A 24,845-nucleotide genomic window follows, 5' to 3' on the forward strand; every position below is an offset into this window, starting at 1 on the left:
AGATGTCACTTTAAGGAGTAGGGTGCACCTGACCCAAGCCATGGTGTTTGCAGTTGCCTCATATGTGTGTGAAAGCTGGACAGTAAATAAGGAAGACTGAAGAAGAATTGATACCTTTGAATTATGGTATTGGCGAAGAATATTGAATAAACTGTGGACTCTCAGAAGAACAAACCAATCTGTCTTCGAAGAAGTACAGCCAGAATGCTCATTAGAAACAAGGGTCGCAAGACTTCGTCTCATATATTTTGGACATGCTAAAATTTTTTTATCAGGAAGCACCAATCCCTGGGGAAGGAAATTATGCTGGACAAAGTAGAGGGTCAGCGAAAAAAAGGAAGATGCCTCAGTGGCTGCAACAATGGCCTTCAGCATAATATTGATTGTGAGGCTGATCCCAGACTTGGCAGTGTTTCGTTCTGGCGTACATAGAGTCATTGTGAGTCAGAACTGACTAGACAGTACCTTACAACAACAACTGGGAATGAATAACATTTGATGTTTTATATACATACACAGATAAATGTACACTTGTATGGTATTTATAAATGAAATCATGTTTTCCCTTTGACATTCTTAATAAGGTTGGATATTTGTTTCGCTGCCATTTTGAGTGTGTGCACATGCTTGTGTGTGTCTGTAATAGTTACTTTCTTTAAGGCAAAGAAAACTAGGCATGGAAGTACTGAAAAGTTGGCCATGGTGAGTAGCAGTTGCGCTAGACACTCAGGATCTTTACCTTCACATGAATTAAGTAGTTTATGGACAGCCTCAGCATGGTGTTGTGTGCTATTGGCATATATACATTTAAAAGAAAAGTGTTTATTTGTGATCTATTTGAATTTTTGACTTGATTCCAGACCTGATATTTTTCAGTCGACGAGGTAGATTGACACAGTGGCTGCAACAATGAGCTCAAGCATAACAACGATTGTAAGGATGGCGCAGGACTGGGCAGTGTTTCGTTCTGTTGTGCATAGGGTCGCTATGAGTCGGAACCAACTCAACGGCACCTAACAACAACAACTAACAGCAATTTTTGTAGTATTAAGTCAATAATAGAAATTAATTCAAGTTTGTTTAATAATATACAACTTGCAAATTTGGGCAACATTTCCAACTACAGAGTTAAAAAATGTTCCAAGGAAGAAAAATGTTTTACAGATTCTAATACTCCATTTTATGGCTAGTAATTGTACATTGCCATGGAAACAGGGCTAGGGCAATGTTTACATAATAACCCGTGGACATGCAACATTTTCTTGAAGAACAATTCAGGTAATTACTGAGTTATCCTAAAACATAGCTCTGGTTCGACCTTCGGAGTTTCTGTTGTTGAACCTGCACATAGGTAATTCTTTAAAAGAGTACGGTGCCCAAGGCTAGGCTATTATTTGACTTAAAGATGACTTTTGGTACTGTTGTTGTGTGCCTTTGAGTTTATTCTGACTCGTAGCGACTCTACAGGACAGAGTAGAACTGTCCCATAGGGTTTCCAAAGCTGTAGTATTTATGGAAGCAGACTGCCACATCTTTCTCCCATGGAGCAGCTGGTGAATTCAAACTGCCTTTGCAGTTAGCAGCTGAGCCCTGGACCACTGTACCACCAGGGTTCCTTCCAAAGATGACTTAAGGAGACCAGTTTTCTGAAGGCTCAAGGTTCAAAATCATCTCAGGGTGATAGCTGGGTAGGTCACCTCAACTTCCATGGAATCTCTGGAGCTAGATTTTTTAACATATTCATAGTGTCTGATTGCGTGTTGAATAGGTGATGGACATGTCCTTGACCTTTCTTTGTTAATGTATTTTATAAATTGGGTTTTGGAGGCATTTTCTTTTCCATGTACTTTTAATTATATAGTTTGATTTCTGTATGACTTTGCTATCTTTTTTAAATTTATTGGAATTTTAAATTTAAACAGCTAACTATTCTCTTGAGTATCAGATTTATTGTTCAATTACTTTCTTCTAGCCAGACTGGGGATTGATTTTAAACTAAAGGAATGATTTTGTAGTTAATAATTGTACAAATTTTAAATTTAAGTTACACTTTAAAAAATACCCAAGTTAAGGTCTTTTTAATAAATGAAAAATGTACTCTGCCATCAAATAATCTCGAGTATCTGTATTTGGAAACTTATGTCCTTTAATTGACCATATAATTTTTGTGTATTTAATTAGTGATGATTCATTAAGGGTTTTTGTTAGGTATTATTTAAATGACTGTAAAATGATTTTAAATACTAGTAGGTTTTCTTGTGAGTACTTAAATGTTTTTGAAGTAAATTTGAATATTAAATGAATGCTCAGTTATGTGTCTTTAATAATATTTTGATTAGCCTTATTATTTGTGGCAGGAAAGTAGATAATCTGAATTATTGAAACTTCCCAGTTAACTGAAGGTTTATCCACTTATGCAGCGAAATTGCATAGGATAAGGACTCTGACATTAGGAGTAGGGATCTGTTTCTCGAGCTCTTTTTAGCTGTATAATTCTACAGATGCCCCATCCTGTGTCACTAGAAATAAATAATTTTATCAAATATGGAACATTTATAGAGGTTTGGGTTTATATTCAGATCATTTATTGCAGTATCTGTATTCATTTGAAGAAGGCCTCGTAGAAGTACAAAGTTAAACTTGTGAACCTTTTCTACAGACAGTGTTTCTTAGCCAAAAAGCTAGATTTTCAGCAGAAAGTAGGATGTCTTGTTCCTGCTGCTTAGGGTTTCAGTGCTGACTGTGACACAGAAGTCATTGAGGTGTTCCCTAGTTATTTGTGGGGAAGCAGATTTTAGAATGTTGTTAGATGATAAAAATGCATATATATATATATGTATATGATAAGCACATAATGTAGTAAGTATTCACTTAAAAAAACTGTTAGGCATCCAAGTTCCCTCATCCACTTATTGGTATACAGAAATTGAGAATAAAATCTGAATCTTCAAACTGGCCATTTTTTTTCCTTCCACTAGATGAGTAGCTTTTAGTGTCTATTTCCTAATTTTTAATGGACTTTTCTGTTTTCTGTCGGTTTGTCTTTTTGGTCACAGTTGTTCACAATGATATGTGACTGTTAAGATAGATGACTGTTTATTTCCATGCAGATGAAATTATAATTGTGGCTTTTTTTTTTTTTTCTTAAAGGAGGAATTCAGAGAACTTCGAGAACAAGCAACCGACCCTCAAGCTGAACAAGAACTAATTAATAGTATTGAACAAGTATATTTTTCTACAGATTCATTTGATATTGTTAAATATGAGCTGGAGGTAAAAGAAGAAATTCTCATTAAACATGTCTCAAGTTTATTTTGTTCAGTGATTGAATTTGTGAGAGATTGGAATGCTTTTTAGAGGCATTATGTGTTTTTGTTACTGGAACTGGTCTGTGATTATCATATTGTGAGTAAATGAACTGTCAGCATTGTTTAAGATAACATTATTTTTTAAATGTGACATTAAATGCAATTGTAGAACACTGTCCAGAGAAACATTTCTGCATTTTTAGTTTTCAGCTGTTTACATCCGATATGCTAGTATGCTGCTTATGTCCTATTTTATATTGGCTAAAATAATATATTTAAAAGCTCTGAGACTTTTAATAATGAATGTGCATTTACATAATTGTTTAGTCGTGATAAATATTTCTGTGCCATCAGGTTTACAACACTGGTATTTCGAATTTATAGAAGCTTTAAAAAAAAAAATCACAATAGTAAAATTTGGTTATAGGCAAAATCACATGTAGTGTGCAGAGAATACAAAGACAGTCCATAACTCACCCCGCTTTCAGCAGTCAGTTGACTGAGACTTGGAGTCCAAGCTTCAGTATACACAATGGTATGCCTTTTTGTTAGTTTCCATGTTAGCTTCTGAAAGCTGATGTAACCCAGGACGTAGTTGCCACAACTGTCACTATCACTGTATAGTACTTAATTGACATTACTTCAGTGGGGAAGTGTTTTGAGTTCTGGACGAACAAGGATATATCTGTGGTTGGTAGGGTGGGAGGTTAGGGTTAGGGACTTCTCTCACATTCTCCTGTCACAGGTCATGAAGCAGTGTCTCTTGGGCCCGGGAGCCAAGGTTCATTGGTAATAGGGTTTCCCTTAGGTGAGGGCAGCAGAAGTGGAGGTAGCAAGGCAGAATGAGGGCTGAAGTGTGAACACTGGGTAGTTGCTTAATACAGACATGTAGCCTCTTGTGTCCATGGTCTAATGGAGAAGATTAGGAGGACAGGAAGAATGGAAAGAAATGGGATGTGACACTGTCTTATAATTAGATTGTAATTATATGGGGGTCTCTGTAATGTAAATGATACCAAGTTTAATGATTTTTTTGCTCTTTATGGATTTTTCTTTTATAGAAGCTCCCTCCTGTTCTCAATTTGCAAGAATTAGAGGAGTACAGAGACAAACTGAAACAACAGCAAGCTGCAGTAAGTAGTAAGACCCATTTCTTTCTAATAAAACTGTAAAAGATAGCAGAGCGGTGTAACGTGTGCAGATCTTATGTTTTTTAACGTATATATTAACATATAAACAAATCATGTCTTTAACATGACCGACTCAAACAATACATTTATGTTAAAAATTAATATAAATGCAATTTCCCTTAGTTTACATTGATGGATTTGCTTCTAGAACTCTCTCTGGAATCCTAAAGAACTTTGAACTTTTTTTTTTCCACGTTAGTACCTTTAGACTCCTTGTGATTCATGTGTCACAACCCAACACATAGCTTTGTAGTGGAGTAATTTTAGTTCAGATTAGAGATCCCTACTTCTAGTTGAAATAGGTCCAAAGAGAATACGAGGCTGAGATTCAGGAAGTTGGAGTTGTAGCATTATTTAATTGTATGACCTTGGGCAAGTTATTTAACCTCAGTAAATACTGGATGGCAGCTAGCAGCAACAGATCTCTTTTGCTGTATCTGTAAAATGATGGGTTAAAAAAAAAAAAACAGAAAACCAAACCCATTGCTGTCGAGTCGGCCCCGACTCATAGCGACCCTATAGGACAGAGTAGAATGCCCCATAGGGGTAAAATGATGGGTTACGCCTGTATTTTCTCTAATGCTGTAAAATCCTGTGATTCTACATTTTCCTCATTTAGGAAGAACTCGCTTTGTGAAAGTCAGACTTCACTGTAGGAGATTAATGTGTGTGGTGTTAAATTTTTTTTAAACCGATGGAGCAATAGTAATGCATTTATCTATTTGAATTTAACATACGATTTTGATTTGTGCAGACTTTTTAATAATACAACTGATGAATAACAGAAGTTATACTTCTCTTTTATATTATACCAAGAGGTCTCAGTGGGTGGTGGAGTCTCCCTGGGAGTAGCAGAGAAGGTGTAGACAGGGGAGGGAACTTGAGGACTATGTAGTAAAAATGTATTCTGCTTTCAGAGGGTTAAATTCCAGGAAATGGTAGCATTTTTGTTTGTTTGTTTCCTCTTGGTTTCAATGTGGTTAAACATGTATGTCCTATGTCTTTATACTTTATGTGGTATTATTCTTTTGGGAATGAACCCCGTAACAAGGACCATGTAGCATAGTAGCCTTGGGTTTACATCCTGCCCTGCAATTTACTATCTGTGGGACTGTGGGTGAGTTACTGCTTTTGAGATTGCTGACCTGGAAAATGAGAAAGCATGTTACCCACCTCAGTGGATTGTCCTGGATACTAGTTGAGATAACATAGGAAACAGACCAGTACATTGCCTGGCACAGAGCAGACTAACAGTAACTACATGGGCTATTTTTTAAAAATGAACAAATTAAGTTGGTTTCTGTTTATGCACATCACACAATTTATAACAGCCCTGGTGACGCAGTGGTTGAGTGCTTGGCTGTTAACTGAAAAGTAGGCTGTTGGAACCCACCAGCAGCTCCATGGGAGAAAAGACCTCGCCATCTGCTCCTATGAAGATTTCAGCCTAGGAAACCCTATGGGTAGTTAACTCTGTACCCTACTCTGTGAAGTCAGTATGAGTTGGAAATGGCTTGAGAGCATACAGCAACAACATACAAATTCATACATGTGAAAATATATTGAATAGAGCTAGACCTTACTGATTTCATTTTCTCACTTGGGGCTCCTGTTTGGCTTTTTCTGATAGGAACTGGTATTTTCTTAATTAAGCTATTCCTAGACATTTCTATGGAATCTTCGGAATTCTTAAAATAATATTTAGGACAAATGCTGATCTTTCTTCACTAATTGAGGTCTGTAAGCTACTTAAAGTTTGATTTTCTTAACCTTAATGGAATCCTTTTTTCTAGACAAAAACAAGGAGTGTATCTGGAAATAAGTTAATTTCAAAGATATTGGAAACATTAAGAAAATGTGAAGGGATGAATGCAATAGTTTAATGTGTCTGTAATGTTTTGTCTTAGTTTGTGTGGGGAAGGGGAAGCAATTGTGTTTCTTGAGCAACCATCTGCTAAATATCATTTGTTTGCCATGCTTCATACTAGGTGGGTTCTGCTAGGAATTATGAAATAAGGATCTGGTGTTTAAAATTAATTATAACTGGTGTATGTTAATGTTATTCATGGAATTAACCAAATAAACCTTAGACATCTTCATGGTATTCCCAAAACAAAAACAAAAACCCACGTGTTTTCCACCTTTTCAAAAGTAGAGGACCAAATCACTGGTTTGTCCTCTTACCTGGTACAAGGGGTGTGAAGGATACAAGGAAGTTCTCTGTTCCTCAGATATGGTCTTTCTAGATGCAATTGAATAGAAGTTTACTTGGTTTAACAAGTTCATCTTTTTAAAGCCAATCCTGTACCCCTACAGATGGTTGCACTTTTGTGCATGTTAGATAAATCAGATGATACTTGTATTATTAGGAGTAATAATGAACAATTATTGAGTTTCTACTAAGGACCAGGCACTGTACTACATTGCTTTGTACTACTCTTTTTTTTTTTTTTTAAACTAATTTCATAGCCCAGGGAAATGGGTGTGACCATAGACTACCAGTATCTGCTGTAAAAGTTATTGGGAAGATCTATGGAATATCCTTGCAAAAAATTTGATATAAAGGAAGGAAGCATATAGCCTTTTCTTTTACTTCCTTTGTTTGATTGCATGTTCTTATAGGTCTCTAAAAAAGTAGCAGATTTAATCCTTGAAAAACAACCTGCTTATGTAAAGGTAAGATAATATTTGTCATTTTAAAATTTAAAAAATGTTGGAATACTTTACCCTTGAAACTGTTAAAATATCATAATTCCTCTGTCAATAGTTCTGTAGCAACATATTTGCTATATTTGGTATGTGCACATGTGTGTGCACATGTGCGTATGTATATGTATGTTTTTCTCATTTGGGGGTATTTACCAAAAAAAATCTGATTTTTTTTTGCCATGTTAAAAAAATTTTGGTTTAAATTTTTTATTGTGCATTAGGTGACAGTTTATAGAGCAAGTTAGTTTCCCACTCAATAGTTTGTACATGAAGTGTTCCGTGACATTGGTTTCATTCCCCACAATGTGTCAGCACACTCCCCATTTCCATCCTAGATTCCCTGATGCCTTTTGTCCTGATTTTCTATCCCTTCCTGCCTTCTCATTTTTGCTTTTGTGCAAGTGTTACCCTTTTGATCTCAGATAATTGATTGTTCTAAGGAGCGTTCCTCTCTGGTGTTTTTGTTTATTTTATGGGCCTGTCTATGGTATGGCTAGAAGGTGGTCTCTGGAAGTAGCTTCAGTTATAGTTCAGAAAGGTGACTCAGTGCCATAGTCTTGGGGGTTCCTCCAGTCTCTGTCAGACCAGTGAGTCTGGTCTTTTTTTGTGAATTTGACCTTTTGTTCTGCAATTTTTCTCCGGCTCTGCCCAGGCTATATCTGATTCTTAAGTAAACTCTTTGGTTTTCTAAACTTTAGAAGGGCCAGTGAAAATTGCTTCTGTGTACTTTGTAACAGATCAGTAATATTGATCACTCAATGGCCATGTAACAATCTGGCTTTAAACTATGATAAAGTTGGAGTTGTCCCTCAGCATCTGTCTTTTCACCAGAAAATCAGAGACTTCAGAATCCACTGATACATATACCAGTGTTCAGATGAAGACGTTCGTTGTCAGAGCATCTTAGTAAAACAGAAATTATGTTTGTCATATCCTTACTTACCTTGTGAAATTCTGTTGGGTGGAAACATGTACATGGATATATTATTGGTATTTGTTTACTCCTGCCTAAAACAGATGGGGTCTGGATTTCATTGCAGGCAGTACTGGCTAAGTATTTTGTCATATGCCATTGTGAAAATCAATTGAAACTAGTCATTTTAGGGGATCTTGTGAAAAACGTTCCAGTAATTTTCACGTTCAGGTATTTTTGTTGTTACTTTGTTTTCCAAGCAGGCTTTTCTTCTAAATCTGCTAGAGTTTTTGTTAAACTACTGCATGAATAAGAAGGACAAGTGAAATACCTCACACAATAATCTGTACTTAATCTTTTTACAGGAGCTGGAAAGAGTTACCTCATTACAGACAGGTCTTCAGTTAGCTGCTGTTATCTGCACAAATGGGAGGAGGTATTGTATTTGATATTTAAGTTGGAACATATTTTAACAATAGCTATGAAATCTATCCTGAATAATTGATTTTTTTATTATGACTGTGATTTCTAGAATACCCATTCATTAAGAGAACGTATATTATGATCTAAAAACTTCACTAAGAAGGTATGTGGGTATAGCCTATAAATTTCATTATGAGTTTAAAAAAATTACTTTTTTTTTTTAACTGTTTAAGTCAGTGCTTCTCAAACTATCTGTGGTGAGGACCAGTCATTTTTTATTTTTTTAAATTTTCAACCTGTCACCAATATTTTTGTAAAATTCAATAAAATCAAATTACTCGGAAAATGAAATTAAAAAAAAACCCCAAAGGCATACAAAATATAGTTCTCTTTTATTATTATTATTAGACTTTTCAGGTATAACATTATTCTGTCAAATTTTCTTCTAAGTGTTTTAAATGCTTACTTTCAATTCCCGTGCTTTTCTTGTCGTGGATCAGAAACGGGCCTCTGATTGGCACCAGTCCACCCACCATGCTTTGAATAGTGCTGGTTTAGATTGAGCCGTTGAAAAAACAGTAGTCACAACTCCTGATTTTAATAGTAACCTGGCTGCTACCTCATTAGCTGCCTAATTGTTCTGTGTAGATGGTATTATTTTTATACTAAGAAATTTAAATTACTTATTGTTCATTTTTGCAGACACTTGAATATTGCAAAGGAAGGTTTTACTCAAGCTAGTTTAGGCCTTCTTGCAAACCAAAGGAAACGTCAGTTGCTGATTGGACTTCTGAAATCTCTGAGAACTATAAAGACATTGGTATATAAGATTACTTTTTAAAAACTAAAACTTAATTTTGTGGTTGAAACAGAGTTTACCTTTGATTTTTGTTTTTTCAGCAAAGAACAGATGTTCGCCTAAGTGAAATGCTAGAGGTAAGTTAACGAGACTTGGAAATTCAGTGATCCTGGTGATATTATATAGGAAAATAATAAAATAATAGTGTACAAAATTCAGATGTACTTTTTTCCTCAAATTTGGAATATGGTATAAAGAGAAATTCTAGACATGTAAAGGTATTTGCTCTAAGGCGTTTTCTATTGACATATACTTCACTTAGAAAAATAAAAGTTTATTTGGGGAAAGTTTACTTTGTAGCAACGTGGGCGTGTTAACTTCAATATCATTTGTATTGCATTCAAATACCAATAAACTTATCTTTTGTATGTATGGTACAGTAGCGATTAAAGGAATATGCCGTATTTTAATTACGTTTGGTATTTCACGTCTTAATTGGTTTTCTCAGTGAGCTGTTTTCTCCTTAATGCTTTCCGGACATTCCCTATTTACTTGTTATAATATTTACGAAAGCATATTGTAATACATGTTTCCCCATAATACTTGAGCTTCTTGGGGCAGGTACTTTGTCATCATCTCAGCATCCCCAGTGGTTTAAATTACATTTGTCTAATTTAGATATGAACGTAGGGATATTTTTTCTAGGCTTTCTGCATAATCACTTTATTACTTCTGAGTGTAGTTATCCACTAAACTAGGGTTTGAGAAGTCCATATGAAAAATGCATTTGACCTGAAATTTACTGTTCAGGTGGTACAGTATTCAGAGGCTATTAATGAATGGTTCACTGTTTTTTCAAATTTATTTCTTAGAAATATTTATTATTTCTTGGTGGGAGAACGATTGAATGTTGATTACAAGTAGAATGTACACTGTTTTGGAAGATTTTATCTAATCATGACAGAAAAAAAGATATGCTAGTAGTTAAAGAACACCTTCCCTGTTCAGCCCCTTTATGCCACAGGCCATGGTCTCAGGGGGCCCTGACTGCATATTTGAAGCGACAGAATCTTTTTAGTTTTTTCTTTTTTTCTACATTGAATTTAGGTTTAAAGCTAGTTGCCTGTGTTATTTTTCTGTCATTGGTATATTCTAGTCTTTGTTTCAGAAGAATTAAAATGTTTGTTTCTACAACTTTTGGGTAGAACACAGAGGCTTGCTTTTTTCAGAGACTTTAAGAAAAATGTTTCCAACCTAATGATTTCTGCTGTTACCTTAAGGAGGAAGACTATCCAGGAGCTATTCAGTTGTGCCTGGAATGTCAGAAAGCTGCCAGCACTTTTAAACATTATAGCTGTATAAGGTAAGGTAGTATACAAATTTTAAAGCTGAATTTATTTTCAGTTTTTAATGGAGGTTGTGAAACATATAGTGTTAATAAACACTGAAAGTTAATATGAAGCATTGTGTTCTATTTTGGACTTCTTGTTCATAAATGGGCAATACAGTAAAATTACAAATAATAGTTCTTAATATTTGAAAGATTAAATACTTTTTAGTCATGCCCCTTCTTGTCACCTTAGTGAACCTTTTTTTCATATTCTTTCCAATCTGGTCGATTCCATTTTTATAGAATAACAGGGAAGAATAAATAAATCTGTTCACGTCCCCATTGCATCTCTTGAGAATTCTTCCTCCTTAACTTAGCCTACTTTGTAAATGTTGAGAGCGTTATTGTGGCTTGTTTTTAAGATCCAGATGGTTCAAGTGTTTGGCTCATCATAATAAGAATTCTTTTGGAAAATTTAAGTGTAATTTTAGTTTATATGATAATCATCCTTGTAATATTTAAGTGATTTTGTATTTAATGTTCTACATGTTTTGTTTAATAATTTATAAAATATACAATGTAAAAATGGCTGCTGTATTGGTTGCTACCAGTTTTAACTTTGTTAATTTTTTTTTTGGTTTGCTTAAAATGAAGGATTTGCATTACTGGTAATTGTAGCTTGGGGAGGGAGGCCCTGATCCTGTATGTAATCTCCATCATTCCTCTAAACCGGTCACAAATAAACATGCAATCTAAGTGAAACAGCGTGCTTGCCGTGCAACCCAGTTTTGCATGAATTCCCCTACCTATCCAAGAAGCATCCCCTTAGTGTCTTCTCTATTGAAATGCTGGCAGTCAGTGAGTGTGACTCACTAATATTGTTGATTGCAAGTACCTGAAAAATAAAAGAATTATGGTAGAGCAACAATACTATAGGTTCGAATTGAATTTTTTCTTTTAATATACTTTCAAATCTTCTTTTTCTTCTAGGTATAGGATAAGGGCTAGATTTTTTTCCTTCTGGAGATGGCATTCAAATATTTATTACATTAATTTTTTTCTTCTTCAGGATTGTGTAGATTGAAGTTACACACTTTTTTTTTTTTTACTTTAATGAACAGAAGTTTATTGTCTCACAGTTAGGGGGCTAGAAGTCCAAATTCAGGGTGCCAGCTCTAGGGGAAGGCTGTCTGTTAGCTCTAGGAGAGTCTCAGCTCAGTTTCTGTAGCCGAGTTCTTCAGTTCCTTAATGATCTCCATGCGGCATCTGTCTTTCCCCAGTTTGTGCCTTGCTTGTCTGTGTCCATGCCACTCCTTTTAAGTCAGAAGTGAATTGGTTTAGGACACACTCTACGCTGATAGGGCCTTATTAGCATAACAAAGAAAACCATGTTCCCAAACAGAATTATATCCACAGGTGTGGGGGTCAGGATTCCAGCACATATTTTAGGGGGGCACAGTTTAATCCATAATACTCTTCATGTCCTATTTCCTCATTTTTTAAAAATAATACTGTGTTTTAGGTGAAAGTTTACACAGTGAATTAGGTTCTCTTTAACAATTTTTATATATATTATTCTGTGCCATTCGTTATAATTTTCACAATGTATCAACATTTTTATTTCCATTGTTAATTCTGTTTCCATTGATTTAGCTTCCCTTTCCCCCGTGTCTTCTCACTTTTGATTTTCGGCAAGTGACCGTGTGATCTCATATAGTTCATTGTTTAAGGGAGCATAATACTTATGGGTGATACTGTTTATTTTATAAGCCAATCTATCATTTGGCTAAAAAGTGACCTGCAGGAATAGTTTGAATTCTGTGTTCAAAGGCTATTTTAGGGCTATAGTCTTGGGGGTTCCTCTTGTCTCTATCAGTCTAGTAGGTTTGGCCTGTTTTAGGAATTTGCATTTTGTTCTACATTGTTCTCCCGTTTTATCCAGGACCTTCTATTGTGTCCCTGGTCAAAATGGTCGGTAGTGGTAGCCGGGCACCATCTAGTTCCTGCTGGTCTCAGGTTAGAAGAAGCTGTGATTCTAGTCAGCTGTTAGTTCCATGGATTAATTTATTCTTTGAGCCGTTGATTTCCTTCATTCTCTTTTGCTCCAGACGAGTAGAGACCAATAGTCATATCTTAGATGGCTGTTCGCAAACTTTGAAGACCCCAGACAGTACTCACTAAACTAGGATGTAGAACATTATCTTTGTGAACTGTGTTATGCCAGTTGACTAAGTTTCCCCCCAAGACAATGGCCCCAAGCCTTTTAACCCAATAAACCAATCCCACAAGTTGTCTGGACATGTCTAGGAAGCCTCCATAGCTGTGCCCCTTATGTGATTTGTTACATATGTGGATATATATGCAGCACGTATGAAGTGTATGTGCCTGCCTATAGATGCACCTGTACACACATGTGCATTTACTCACATATGCCTTTCTATACACATACGCATCCGTATCTACCTACATAACCACACACGTTTTTTTGGTCGTTTTTACTGTTGTTGCAAAATTGTATATATTATAGCATTTACTGAAATTGTCCTTTTTTCGTGTACTTTTTTAGTGTCTTTATTTACAAGTTGTGCTGACTTCACTCATATTTGGTCTTGCCTTTCCCGTCACCAAAAGTAACAAGTGTTTACTATCTAGAAACTGATTCTCCCTCCTTCTCTCTTTCATCCCTGGTAACCATCAAAGAACTTTGTTTTCTCTGTGTATGTCTAATCTTGACTTTTTACGATAGTGGTTCTATACAGTATTTGTCTTTTTGTGATTGACTTATTTCACTTGAAGTTATACACTTTTTATTTGATTAGGAAGTACACAGTTGGATAGATACTAGTGATATTTTGGTCTTATTGATTTTGATTATGATCAATAGTCACCATTAAAAACTCGGTCATTTCGTTTATACTCTTTAGATTGAGTGACTAGAGAATTAGCTCTAGTATATTGAATATATTTGGAAATGTCTTATAAAGTATTTAGGGTTCTGGAAAAACATGGTACCCACTTAGTTCATTTTTGTGGTGATAAATATAGTGGTACCAGCTTGTTTATGGTTGGAGGAAAATACTTCAAGCAGTTATATATTTACTGAGTTTTTGCTATGTGCCAGGCACCTCACTGGGAAGTGTCATTATAGTGGAGAACAATATGTGTGGTAATCAGTATTATCCCTAGTTGCGTAGAGTACATAATCTATCAACAAAGACTTGCGTTGGAGTAGGCACAAGTGGGATGGGCTTAGAGAGGAGGAACTTGAGTATATAGTGGATGCATTGGGATCTAACTCCTTTGGAGGTCAAGAAAATCTTCTGGAGGAGGACCTGGGGGAGGAGCAGCAGCTAGGCCAAGACATAAAGGGTTGTGGATAAGAGATACCAGCACCGTGAATAAAAGGTCTGAGGCAGAGATGCTAAGCAAGATAAGTTCTGAAAAGTGTCTATTGGATTTTTAGCATCAAAGAAGTCATAGTGAAACAACTAGAAAAGAAATAACGAGAATGTTGACACACTGCAAAGAGTGTAACCAATGTCACTGGTCATTATGTCTAGAAACTGTGGGATGGGAGCAGGTTTTGCTGTGTGTATTTTCACCAAAAATAAAGTGTTATTTTTTAAAAAAAGTTACAGTTAACCTTTGTGGGGAGAGATTTGATGGGAACTGTTTGAAGTATTAGTGCAGGATGGAGAAATTTTTTAAAGAAGACAAGAATATAGGGATAGGGTTAGTTGATTTGTAGGACAGTTTGAGTCCACTGAAGATGAAAGACATTTCATTCTAACTTCTTTGTTTTCTTGCCTTGATTGATTAGATGCACCATTTTTATTCTGTGCATTTATTTTTCTTTCTTTTGCTCTTTTTTCTCTGGTCTTCCAAACACAATACCTGTTCTTGATCTCTTGCTGGGGCTGTTCAGACAGGAGTCATCAACACCTTAAAAATTCATGTCATTGACCTGGAGTTGTGGAATTTAGCCAAAGGCAAGATTTAGTTTTTGCTTGGACCTGAGTGAATCAGAGTGAAAAATCACTTGATGCTTTGATAATCAAAGGAACAGTAGTTAATTTCCAACTGAATTTAGATACTCTCATTTTCTTTAACATTTAAATTCATTTTCATTTCTGTCGATGACTAGAGAGTCATAAACTATATTCCCTTTAGAAATGTCTTGTAAGAGGTATAGATCGGTAAGGTTTGGGGTTTTGTGACGAACAACCACTCCATGATTCAGAACCATTTCTGGATTCTGGTGTGATTTGCATACTGCGAGCATGTTCGTACTGCGGAAAATGTGCCTGCTTATCCATCTCTTAATGTTCCTCTTGGTAGATCTTGTGTTCTTCATTTCTTCCTAGTCACACCCCTTCTTGATTAGAAATAGGTTTTTGGTAGAGGGCAAAGACCCTGTGGTTTTAGGAAAGGTAATTTGAAGAGATCATATGGAACAACTAAGAACTAACTTCTGGAATTCTAAAAGCAGGAAACAAAAAATTCACATATTTGCTTCTGCATAAAAAGCCACTGATTTTATTTCCAGTAGGTCTCAAATTATGTGACTACGTACTTTAGTACATGAAGGGCCAAGTAATACCATGATGCACCCAGTTGGTTGAAAAATGGAAGAGAACTAGTGTCTCTTCGATACGTTGTACCTTCCTTGAAATGTGCTGTGTTTCAGCATCTTTAATAAAAGATACTGAAATACCAGTTTTGTTCACTTTTGTAACTGACAGGGAACATTTTGTATTGTCTGACATTTCTGGAATTGATTGACAGAGTCGCGTAGTTGGGGTTTACTGGGAATAAGAATCAGAATGTTTTTCTGCTAAAGTACATCTGTAAATGAAGCATTTAAATTTTTTTACTTGAAATTTGTCTAAATTAGTTTTGAGGAAAGTTATTTTTTTAAAAGTCAAAACTGCTTTATCATTTTTTATTTCATTTGAAAGAAACTACTTGAGGAAACCTGGGAACATTCCATCTTATGCATTAAAAAGTTTGCATACCATCAGAACTAGTTTGTTGAGTACTGTACTTTAACATGGACATTTTTAATTTGTTGTAATTTTTAAGATATCCTTTTATTTTTGGTCAGAATATTTACAGTTTAATGAAAATTACATGTCGTAGTTCAAACTGCTGACCTTTTGGTTAGCAGCCGAGTGCTTACCCATTGCTTTTATAGCTTTTACCCTATAGCTTTTATCTACCAGTACAGCAGGACTAGGAGCTCTTCTTCCTCTCTTGCCCTTAATTCTCTCTAGCAAGATGTGCCTATTTTCCCTTTTTCAGGGTTCAGGCAAGGGGAATACCAGGACCTGTGCCTTGAGTGGTATTTGAACATTGAGTATTTCTGCAGCGTCATAAGTCATGTTTGCTAGATCCAGTGCTTAGATCCTGCATCTTTGTTGCTTAGGCCCCTTTGAGGTATTGATACCATGCTACTCTGACACCACCTGCAAATGTTACGTTTTATTCTAACTTGTTTCTCTCTGTCTTCCCCAAGCCCATGCCATTTTAAAATAATTTAAGGTAATATCTACACATGGCAGAAACACAATATTTAAGCAAAAGGGTCTTAAACAAAAGGCAGAAGTTTTTTTCTTCAGCCTCACCTTCCCTTCCCTTTCCCATTTCCTGGAGTAAACCCCTTTTGTAGTTTATTCATTTTCTTCCTAGTAGATTTCATTATAATTTAAATACTAGACCAAAATATTTTTTTCTTGATTTATCATTGACTCCCCATAATATCAGTAATAGGTAGGAATTTGGTATACTTCCTTTTACTTCCTCTATTTTTCAGGTTTTGTTAGTGACATTATTTTACTTGGTGAAATTTATAGCATAATTTTTTATATTGCTTTTGGAAAGCCTGATAGCGTAGTGGTTAAGTGCTACAGCTGCTAACTAAGAGGTCAGCAGTTCGAATCCACCAGGTGTTCCTTGGAAACTATCAGGCAGTTCTACTCTGTCCTATAGGGTCGCTATGAGTCAGAATCGACTTGACGGTAGTGGGTTTTATATTGCTTTTGGAACCCTGATGGCACAGTGGTTAAGAGATTGGCTGCTAACCAAAAGGTCAGCAGTTTGAATCCACCATCTGCTCCTTGCAAATCCTATGGGGCAGTTCTACTCTGTCCAGTAAGGTCACTATGAGTCAGAATCGACTTGACAGCAACGGGTTTATATTACTTTTGGCAACTGTAATTACACCTTCTGTGCTTTGTTAATAGCTTACTTTTTTAAAAAGTTAAGCTAATAGAAATCTCACTTACTGTATTGTGATTCTATAAATATTATCTGCAGAATTAAGTAGAGTGATTGAAGTAAAAAGTAAAAATAACCCTTTATCTCCAAATGAAAATGTTCCAAACATCAAGGTCCTTTGCCGTTTTTAATTTCTGTTGAAACTTTTTCACTTTTTTTTTTTTTAGTTCCTACTCAGCAGTTATCATTCCTTATATAATATATTCCTCTTTTGTATGTGCCTTTGTCATGTTTGGTTACAGTTGCCTCTTAGAGAATTTTTTTTTTTTTCTATATGGGATACACGTAAGGTAAACTTTCAGGGTTTGATATTATTTCAATTTAGTCCACAGAAATGCTTAAGAGAAAAATTATTTTCTCATAAAAATAAAGGCCATTACTCAATTGTCTTCTAGCATCGTGTTTTAGAGGACAGAAATCAAATGCTATTTTCATTCTCATTTCATTGTAAATGGTGTCTTTCTTGAGAAACTTATCAGGATTTTCTGTTTTTCTTTTGTGTTCTAAAACTACCGTTTATTTGGAAAAGTTGCTATGTCAAACTCTTTACTCCCAGAAGTGGAACAATAATGAAGTATTATTTATTTAATGCTTATCTACATGAGATGCTGTTATTTATTATAACAATAGCTATTTATCTGGCAGTTTCCATTCACAGGCAGTTAATATAGGACCTGTGGGGTAATATGCCAGTAAAGAGTACAGAGTACACAAACAAAAAATCATCGTATTCATGTTAGAATGGTTCACCTCTTACACCCCTGTGTGAATGGGAAATACTGACATTTATAGGAGTAGGAGCAGAAGCTAGATATCGTTAGCTAAGGAGCATCGACTGAACAATAATTCTAAATTATATTTTAATAATATTTTCTCACTAAAGCTTTATTTATTTATTTATTTTTCAGTTTTTAAAAACTGAATCACAATGATGGTGATAGAATTGTAATTCATATAAGTTTGGAGATGTTTTCAGCATATATTACCCTTAATAGTGGGCTCTGAGCTTCCTTTCTGGTAAATGATTGGATTCTGGGCGAGGCCATAGACTTCTGAACAGAGTCTAAGGACAGAGATCTTGGTAGATCGCAGGTGGTTTTGGGAGCTCTATTGCAGTGTGGCTTGAAGGATCATGGGGATATTCAGGTACCTCAAGGTTGTTGGTTTAGCTTCAAGCATTTGAAATCAGGTTTTTCTCTACTATCTGTGTGTAGGTTGGAATCCCTAGATTAGGCTTCAGAACTAACTAGGCTGGAATTTCCAGACTGAAACACACCTTGGTCAATGCTTAAATTTATTCTAGAAATTTTAGCACTTTACTGAATCATATGCAAACACCCAGTGTAATTGGTGTTCAGCATATAATAGAATCATGGGGCTTTAGAGCTGGAAGCGACGCTTTAGATCTAAAACCCACATTCATAGAGGAAACTGATGCCCAAAGATATTGAGGACCTTCACTTAAGTCACACGGCTTGTTAATTAAAGACCAGGAAAAGATAAATTAAAATGCTAATTACCTCTATATTAAATTAAAATGCTAATTACCTCTATACTGTCAAATTTGTACAAAATTTTTATTTCTAAGTGGTCTTTTTAGGACTGTGTGCTTATGTGTGTGTCTTTCCTAGGTTAGTCATTTAAAACACTGGTGGTTATCTTTAATGTTTTCTGTAGCGATGGTAAAAAGGAATCATTTGATTCATTCCATGCAGCTTGCAGTTTGCCTTTGAATAGCTTTTTAGCCTTCTATCTTAGAACCAGTAATTTTTTTTACCATAATGTATCTTTTTTATCAAAATATTTATGAATAGATCCTTTTAACATATTTTGATTAATTGATTAAAATGTCTTAAATACGTGTTTCTAAATAGTCATCAAGGACTTCTTTAAAGGCCTTACAATATGCCTACTCCTTGATAATATAATTTTTATATATGTATTTTTAATAAGTAGCAAATGTTGTCAACCTGCAGTCCTAGATTTTGATAGTATTTTTAATAAAATCAAGTTTTATGTTTGATAGATTTTATATTTATAATATTCTACATACTGTTTATATTATCATGTTTGCCTTAACTCTTAATACATAAGATATAGAATCCTTCAACCATAAATAATAGCAATAAAAATAAAATCTAGGTTTATGATAATTTCATAAATAGACACTAAAGCCTATTTTTTCAGTGGAGAAGCTGAAGAAACCATTAAAATTACCTTTGAATGCATTTAGATTTATTTCTTTTTTCCTCCAAACTCAAAATATTCCCTAAAAGAGTATGTTTACTAGTTCTGAATTCCTCATTATTCCCAGCTGTTCTTGTTTTTCCACATGTGTGTCTTTAGCTTCAGTTTTAGGTGGGCTCCTGAATCTCACTTGATGGAGGAGAGGAGCTAGTCTTACCTCTGCTCATCTATTTTTCTCTTGCTAAGGCACCTGTAGACTCAGAGTCTAATGTTCTTTTTTTTCTAAAGCATTCTCCCCCCCACCTTTTTTTTTTTCTATCTCTGTAGTTTTATTTATTGAGGTGGGAAATAGGGGCTAAAAGGATAATAAAATTGCACCACTTTTCTTTAATTGCAAATTTGGTTCAACAGATATCCGTTGAGAACCTGCTTCGAGTCAGCTGTGAGTTCAGTCCTGGGGAGTCACAGGGGAATAAGTCACACCCTGTGCCTTGGAAGCACAGTCACAGATGTTTTTTACTAGAATACAGGGTGCTGTAAGCAGAATGTTGTGAAACTTAGGAGAACAGTCAGCCGGGGAGGGCTCCCCAGAGAAGGTGACATTTGAATTGGGCCTGGAAAGATAGACGGACATTTGTGAGTGAGACAGGGAGAAGGGATATTCTAGTTATTGTGAACATTGTGCACAGGAACCAAACCTAATAGATTCCAACTCGTGGCGACCCCATGTGTGCAGAGGTTTTCAAGTCTGTGAACTTTTTGAAGCAAGTTGCCAGGTCTTTCTTCTGAGGTGCCTCTGGGTGGGTTCAAACTACAAACCTTTCAGTTAGTAATCGAGTGCTTAAGTTTGTGCCACCCAGAGAACCATGCTCAAGAACAGAGGGTGTGAAAGTCTGTTGTTTTGTTTGAGGACTGCACACGTTCATATGGCTAAAATACAGGCACTGAAAAGTGAATTGGAGGTTAATTTTTTAAGTCAAATTGTGAAGGGTCATGCCGTACCAAGTTTTATCCTTTGTTTTAATGGGAAGCCACCAAAGCTTTTAAAGCAGGTGATTACTGTGATTTTATTTCTGCTTTAGGTAGGAGCTGCAAACTCCAGTGTCTTTAGAGATCAAGCATGTAACATAAATGTGAAGCTGCCAGGTACAAGACAGCAGAGAATGGTAGGATCCTTGGGACTTGAGAGTACTTGGCTTTGCCCAAAGCCTTTCAGATACAAGCCATTTGAAAATACTGTGTCTGCCAAAGCAAAAAGAATATTGAGCACATCTAATCTGAAGTTAGACCCCTGCTCAGCGAGCTACCCCGACAGCTTACTAGAGGATGTTCAACAGTGTTATATGGTGCTCGTCAAATAAGTAAATGGATGGATTGAAGCTTGAGGTCTGTGTTCGTTGCATGTGGAAATTCATTATGAGGCTTTTAGGATAATTCAAGCAAAAAAATGATAATGCTTGAGTTGGGACATAGAATTGAGAAGAAGTGTAGCTGGATATGTGTGTCACAGAGTAGGACTGCTCCCTAGGGTATTCTTGGCTGTGATCTTTATGGAAGCAGATCGCCAGGCCTTTCTTCTGTGGTGCCACTGAGTGAGTTCATACCGTCAACCTTTCAGTTAGTAGTTTAGTAGTTGAGCGCAAACTGTTTGTGCCACCCAGGGTCACCGTGAGTCAGAATCAACTCAACAGCAATGGATTTGGTTTGGTTTTTTTGGTAGCTGGATATGAGAAATACTGACATGGTAGAATCATCAGAATTTGATTTTTATATATGTGAAGAGAGGAAAGAATTAAAGATGACTCTGAGATCTCCAGCTTAGATTGAGCAGGTGGTGATGCTGTGTACCAAGGGAGGGAATATGGGAGAAGAAGCAACTCAGGGAGAAAAAATAATGATTTATTTTTCAGAGTTGAGTGGAATAAGGATTTATTCAACTCTTCGTATGTACCATGAGATTGTGAAGGGCATTTTACATTTGTTTTCTCAGCTTTACAACCCCTTAATGAAGTGTAGACATCAATTTTTAGATGAGGATATCAGAGAGGTTAAGGAACTTGTTCTAGCTTGGATCTGAACCAAACTTTTTACTGGGTAAGGAAAGGACAAGGTTGATTGTTAACTTGAGAGCAAAACAGGGTTTACGAAAGACTTCTTTTTAAGGCCGGATGAACCTTAAGCCTTCTTTTTAGGTTGAGAGAGAGAAGCCAGAAGGGAACAGAATTAAAATTCAAGAAAGTTGGTAAATAATAGAGCAAGGGTCTGGAGAAGGCAGCAGAAGATTGTGGTAGAGCTTGTTGGAGAAGATCCAGGCAAGTAGTTACGACAGCAGTCTGTGTGGCTCTGCATTATAAAACAAACCAGTTGCCATTGAGTCAGTTCTGACTCATGGCAACCCCGTGTGTGTCAGAGTAGAACTGTGCTCCATAGGGTTTTCAGTGGCTGATTTTTCAGATGTAGATTGCCAAGCCTTTCTTTCGAGGTGCCTCTGAGTGGACTCAAATGGCAAACCTTTGGCTTAGCAGCCAAGCATGTTAACTATTTACACCACCCAGGGACTCCTGGCTCTGCATTATAGGACCTAGTTAATTGAATGCTTTCCCGTTTGACTGGTGAGGTGTTGTTTTACGTGTGTGATTTCACTGAATCCCCAGAAGGTAGATATCGTTTTCTCCATTTGGTAGATGAGGAAACCAAGGCTCAGAAACATTAAGTACCTTGTTTAAGGTCATAGCTAGTAAGAGGAGTAGCTGGGTATCTTATCTAATCTCGTTGGCTCCAAAACTTGAGCCATTATTCTTACTTCTTCCTAGTGTATGCTTTCTCCTTTGGATTACCTGGAATTGAGTCAGTTATGATTCCTTAGATATCTTATTGTACAACTCACTAAACAGATGAGAAACCTGAGGCCCAAAGAGGTTGAGTTCACAAAGAGAATTAAAGCCCCATTCTGTGTAGCTTAGATCAGATTCTCTGTCTTCTACTATAGACTATGAAAAATGAAGCTTTTTGCATTTGGGTCAAAAACGGTTAGTTTAAATATTTGAAGAATTTATTTTTTAAAGACTAGAATAAGATGTTTATAATTCTAACAGCAAAAATATACTTATTTTCCATAGATATTTGAGAAATATTTCACAGGGCAGTGCTTTGCTCTAATAATTTATAATGGCCTAACCAAAACCAAATCAAAGCCAGTGCTGTTGAGTCGATTCTGACTCATAGCGAACCTATGGGACAGAGTAGAGCTGCTCATAGAGTTTCCAAGGAGTGCCTGGTGAATTCGAACTGCCGACCCTTTGGTTAGCAGCCATAGCACTTAACCACTGTGCCACCAGGGTTTCCTTATAATGGTCTAACATATATTAAATAAGAAAATTTAGAATATCAGGTATGAGATATCAGGAAATTATTTTAGATTGTATAAGTTAAGGATGTCAGCCATGCCCCACAGCTACCCTGTTACTCTTACCTGAAGCAACCACCGACACCAGTTTTATTTATCCTTGTAGAAGTAGTCTCTGCTGATTTGTAGATATATGTTCTTCCTTCTTCTCCCTGACTCCTCCGTCTCCTTATTTTGACTACCACGTTAGTGGTATCAGTTGGACAGCAGAATAGCCCTTATCATCTATGTCTCACAGCTTTTTTCTTAACTGTGAATGTGTCTTGGACATGAGTCTTTTTTGGTATCTGTAAAACCCTCTGGCCAAAGAGGGGCTTGTAAATTTGATAGATACAGCTAAATTATTCTCTCTTTTCACTCCCACCACCAGGCTGAGAGAGTGTCTGTTTCCCCAAACTCAAAACAGCCCAATATGTCATCAGACTTTTTGTCCTTTACCAATGTGAAGTAAAAAATACATTGTAGTTTTCATTTGCCCAAAACGCCCACTGCTGTCGAGTCGATTCCGACCCATAGTGACCCTATAGGACAGAGTAGAACTGCCCCATAGAGCTTCCAAGGAGTGCCTGGTGGATTCAAACTGCCAACCTCTGAGTTAGCAGCTGTAGCTTTGTATTTGCATTGTATTTGTTTTCATCAATGTAAACTGTATTTTCATGTTTTTGAATCATTTTTATTTCCCTTCCTGTGAATTAACCATATTCTTTGCCCATTCTCCTATTGGTTGCTAGTCTTCTGTTTATTGAGTTGTGTTGTTTACTGCCATCAAGTTGGCCCTGACTCATGGCACCCCCTCAAACAATGGAATGAAATGCTGCATGGTCCTCACCGTCCTCATGATCGGCTGTGGAAAGGACAGTGTTCTGTTGTGACCCATAGAGTTTACATTGACTGGTTTTTGGAAGTAAATCACCAGGCCTTTCTTTCTGGTGTTTCTAGTCCATCTTAGTCTGGAAGCTCTGCTGAAGCCTTTTCAGAATCATGGCAACACATAAACCACCACTGACAGATGGGTGGTGGATGTGTATTGGCTGAGAGTCAAGCCCAAGTCTCCGGCGTGGGAGACAAGAATTCTACCATTGAACTGCCAGTGCCTCTATTGATTTATAGGAATAAAAAAAAAAAAAAAAAATTTTTTTTATATCTATCTAGGCGTCCTGATGGTGCAGTGGATAAGCACTTGGCTGCTAACTGAAAGGTCTGTAGTTTGAACCCACCAGCTGCTCTGCTGGAAGGAAGATGTGGCGGTCTGTTCATGTAAAGATTACAGCCTTGGAAACCCTATAGGGCTCTTCTGCTTTGTCCTATATGGTCACTATGGGTTGTAACCAACTCGACAGCAGTGGATTTTTTTTTTTTAAACTATCTATCTATATGGGTGGCGCAAATGGATAAGCAATTTCTACTAGCTGAAAGGCTGGCTGTTTAAACCTACCCAGAGGCACCTTGGAAGACAGGCCTGGTAATCTGTTTCTGAAAGGTCACGACCTTGAACACCCTGTGATTCAGTACTGCTCTGTACACATGGGGTCACCATGCGTCAGAGGCAACTCGATGGCAACTAACAACAGATTTATATGTGTATGTGTATTTATGTATCTTTATACATTTTTGTGAAGTAGAATTTTGAAAAATAGTCAAATTTATCATTTTTTTATTTGATGAGTTCAGGTTTTCTGAAATTGTACAAAAATCTGTGTTTTTCTTTTAACTTTAATGATTACAGATGTGTTTTCTTCCGTTACATTAATGGTTTTCGCTGTGGTGGAGAACGCTTGTTCTGAAACTATCATGGCTGTTCTTTTTGGGGGTATTATTTTGAGGAGTTATATCTCAGCGTGTATTTATTTACCCATCCATCCATCGAATTAAGGTTCTGTGTCCATGTGATCCAACTCCACTTGTTTTTTTTTTTTTTTTAAGTTATTATTATTTTTTTTTTTAATTTTTATTAAGCTTCAAGTGAACATTTACCATTCCAATCAGTCTGTCACATGTAGGTTTACATACATCTTACTCCCTTCTCCCACTTGCTCTCCCCCTATTGAGTCAGCCCTTACAGTCTCTCGTTTCGTGCCAATTTTACCTTCTTCCCTCTCTCTCTATCTTCCCATCCCCCCTCCAGTCAAGAGTTGCCAACACACTCTCCCGTGTCCACCTGATTTAATTAGCTCACTCTTCATCAGTATCTCTCTCCCCCCCACTGACCAGTCCTTTTCATGCCTGATGATTTGTCTTCGGGGATGGTTCCTGTCCTGTGCCATCAGAAGTTCTGGGGAGCATTGTCTCTGGGATTCCTCTAGT

General features: G+C 36.4%; 1 protein-coding gene across 10 annotated transcripts in view; it reads left to right on the top strand.

The window, feature by feature from the left end:
* The window catches only part of VPS50 (VPS50 subunit of EARP/GARPII complex), a 148,750-nt gene that overhangs the window by 19,504 nt on the left and 104,401 nt on the right, over positions 1-24,845 (top strand). For 9 of the 10 annotated variants that reach the window (XR_010322682.1, XR_010322680.1, XR_010322681.1 and 6 more), the window contains 7 exons: positions 3,151-3,273; positions 4,370-4,441; positions 7,121-7,174; positions 8,486-8,556; positions 9,246-9,363; positions 9,444-9,479; positions 10,623-10,705. Coding sequence is in view for 5 of the 10 variants with exons in the window: in XM_023544412.2 (XP_023400180.1) it covers positions 3,151-3,273; positions 4,370-4,441; positions 7,121-7,174; positions 8,486-8,556; positions 9,246-9,363; positions 9,444-9,479; positions 10,623-10,705 (557 nt within the window). In the remaining 5 variants the exon portion in view is untranslated. Of the gene's footprint in view, positions 1-3,150; positions 3,274-4,369; positions 4,442-7,120; positions 7,175-8,485; positions 8,557-9,245; positions 9,364-9,443; positions 9,480-10,622; positions 10,706-24,845 lie in introns of those variants that run through there. The other variant, XM_064289987.1, reaches the window with a different exon arrangement.

The sequence above is a fragment of the Loxodonta africana genome, chromosome 8 (genome assembly GCF_030014295.1).
Source record: "Loxodonta africana isolate mLoxAfr1 chromosome 8, mLoxAfr1.hap2, whole genome shotgun sequence".
NCBI lineage: Eukaryota > Metazoa > Chordata > Mammalia > Proboscidea > Elephantidae > Loxodonta > Loxodonta africana.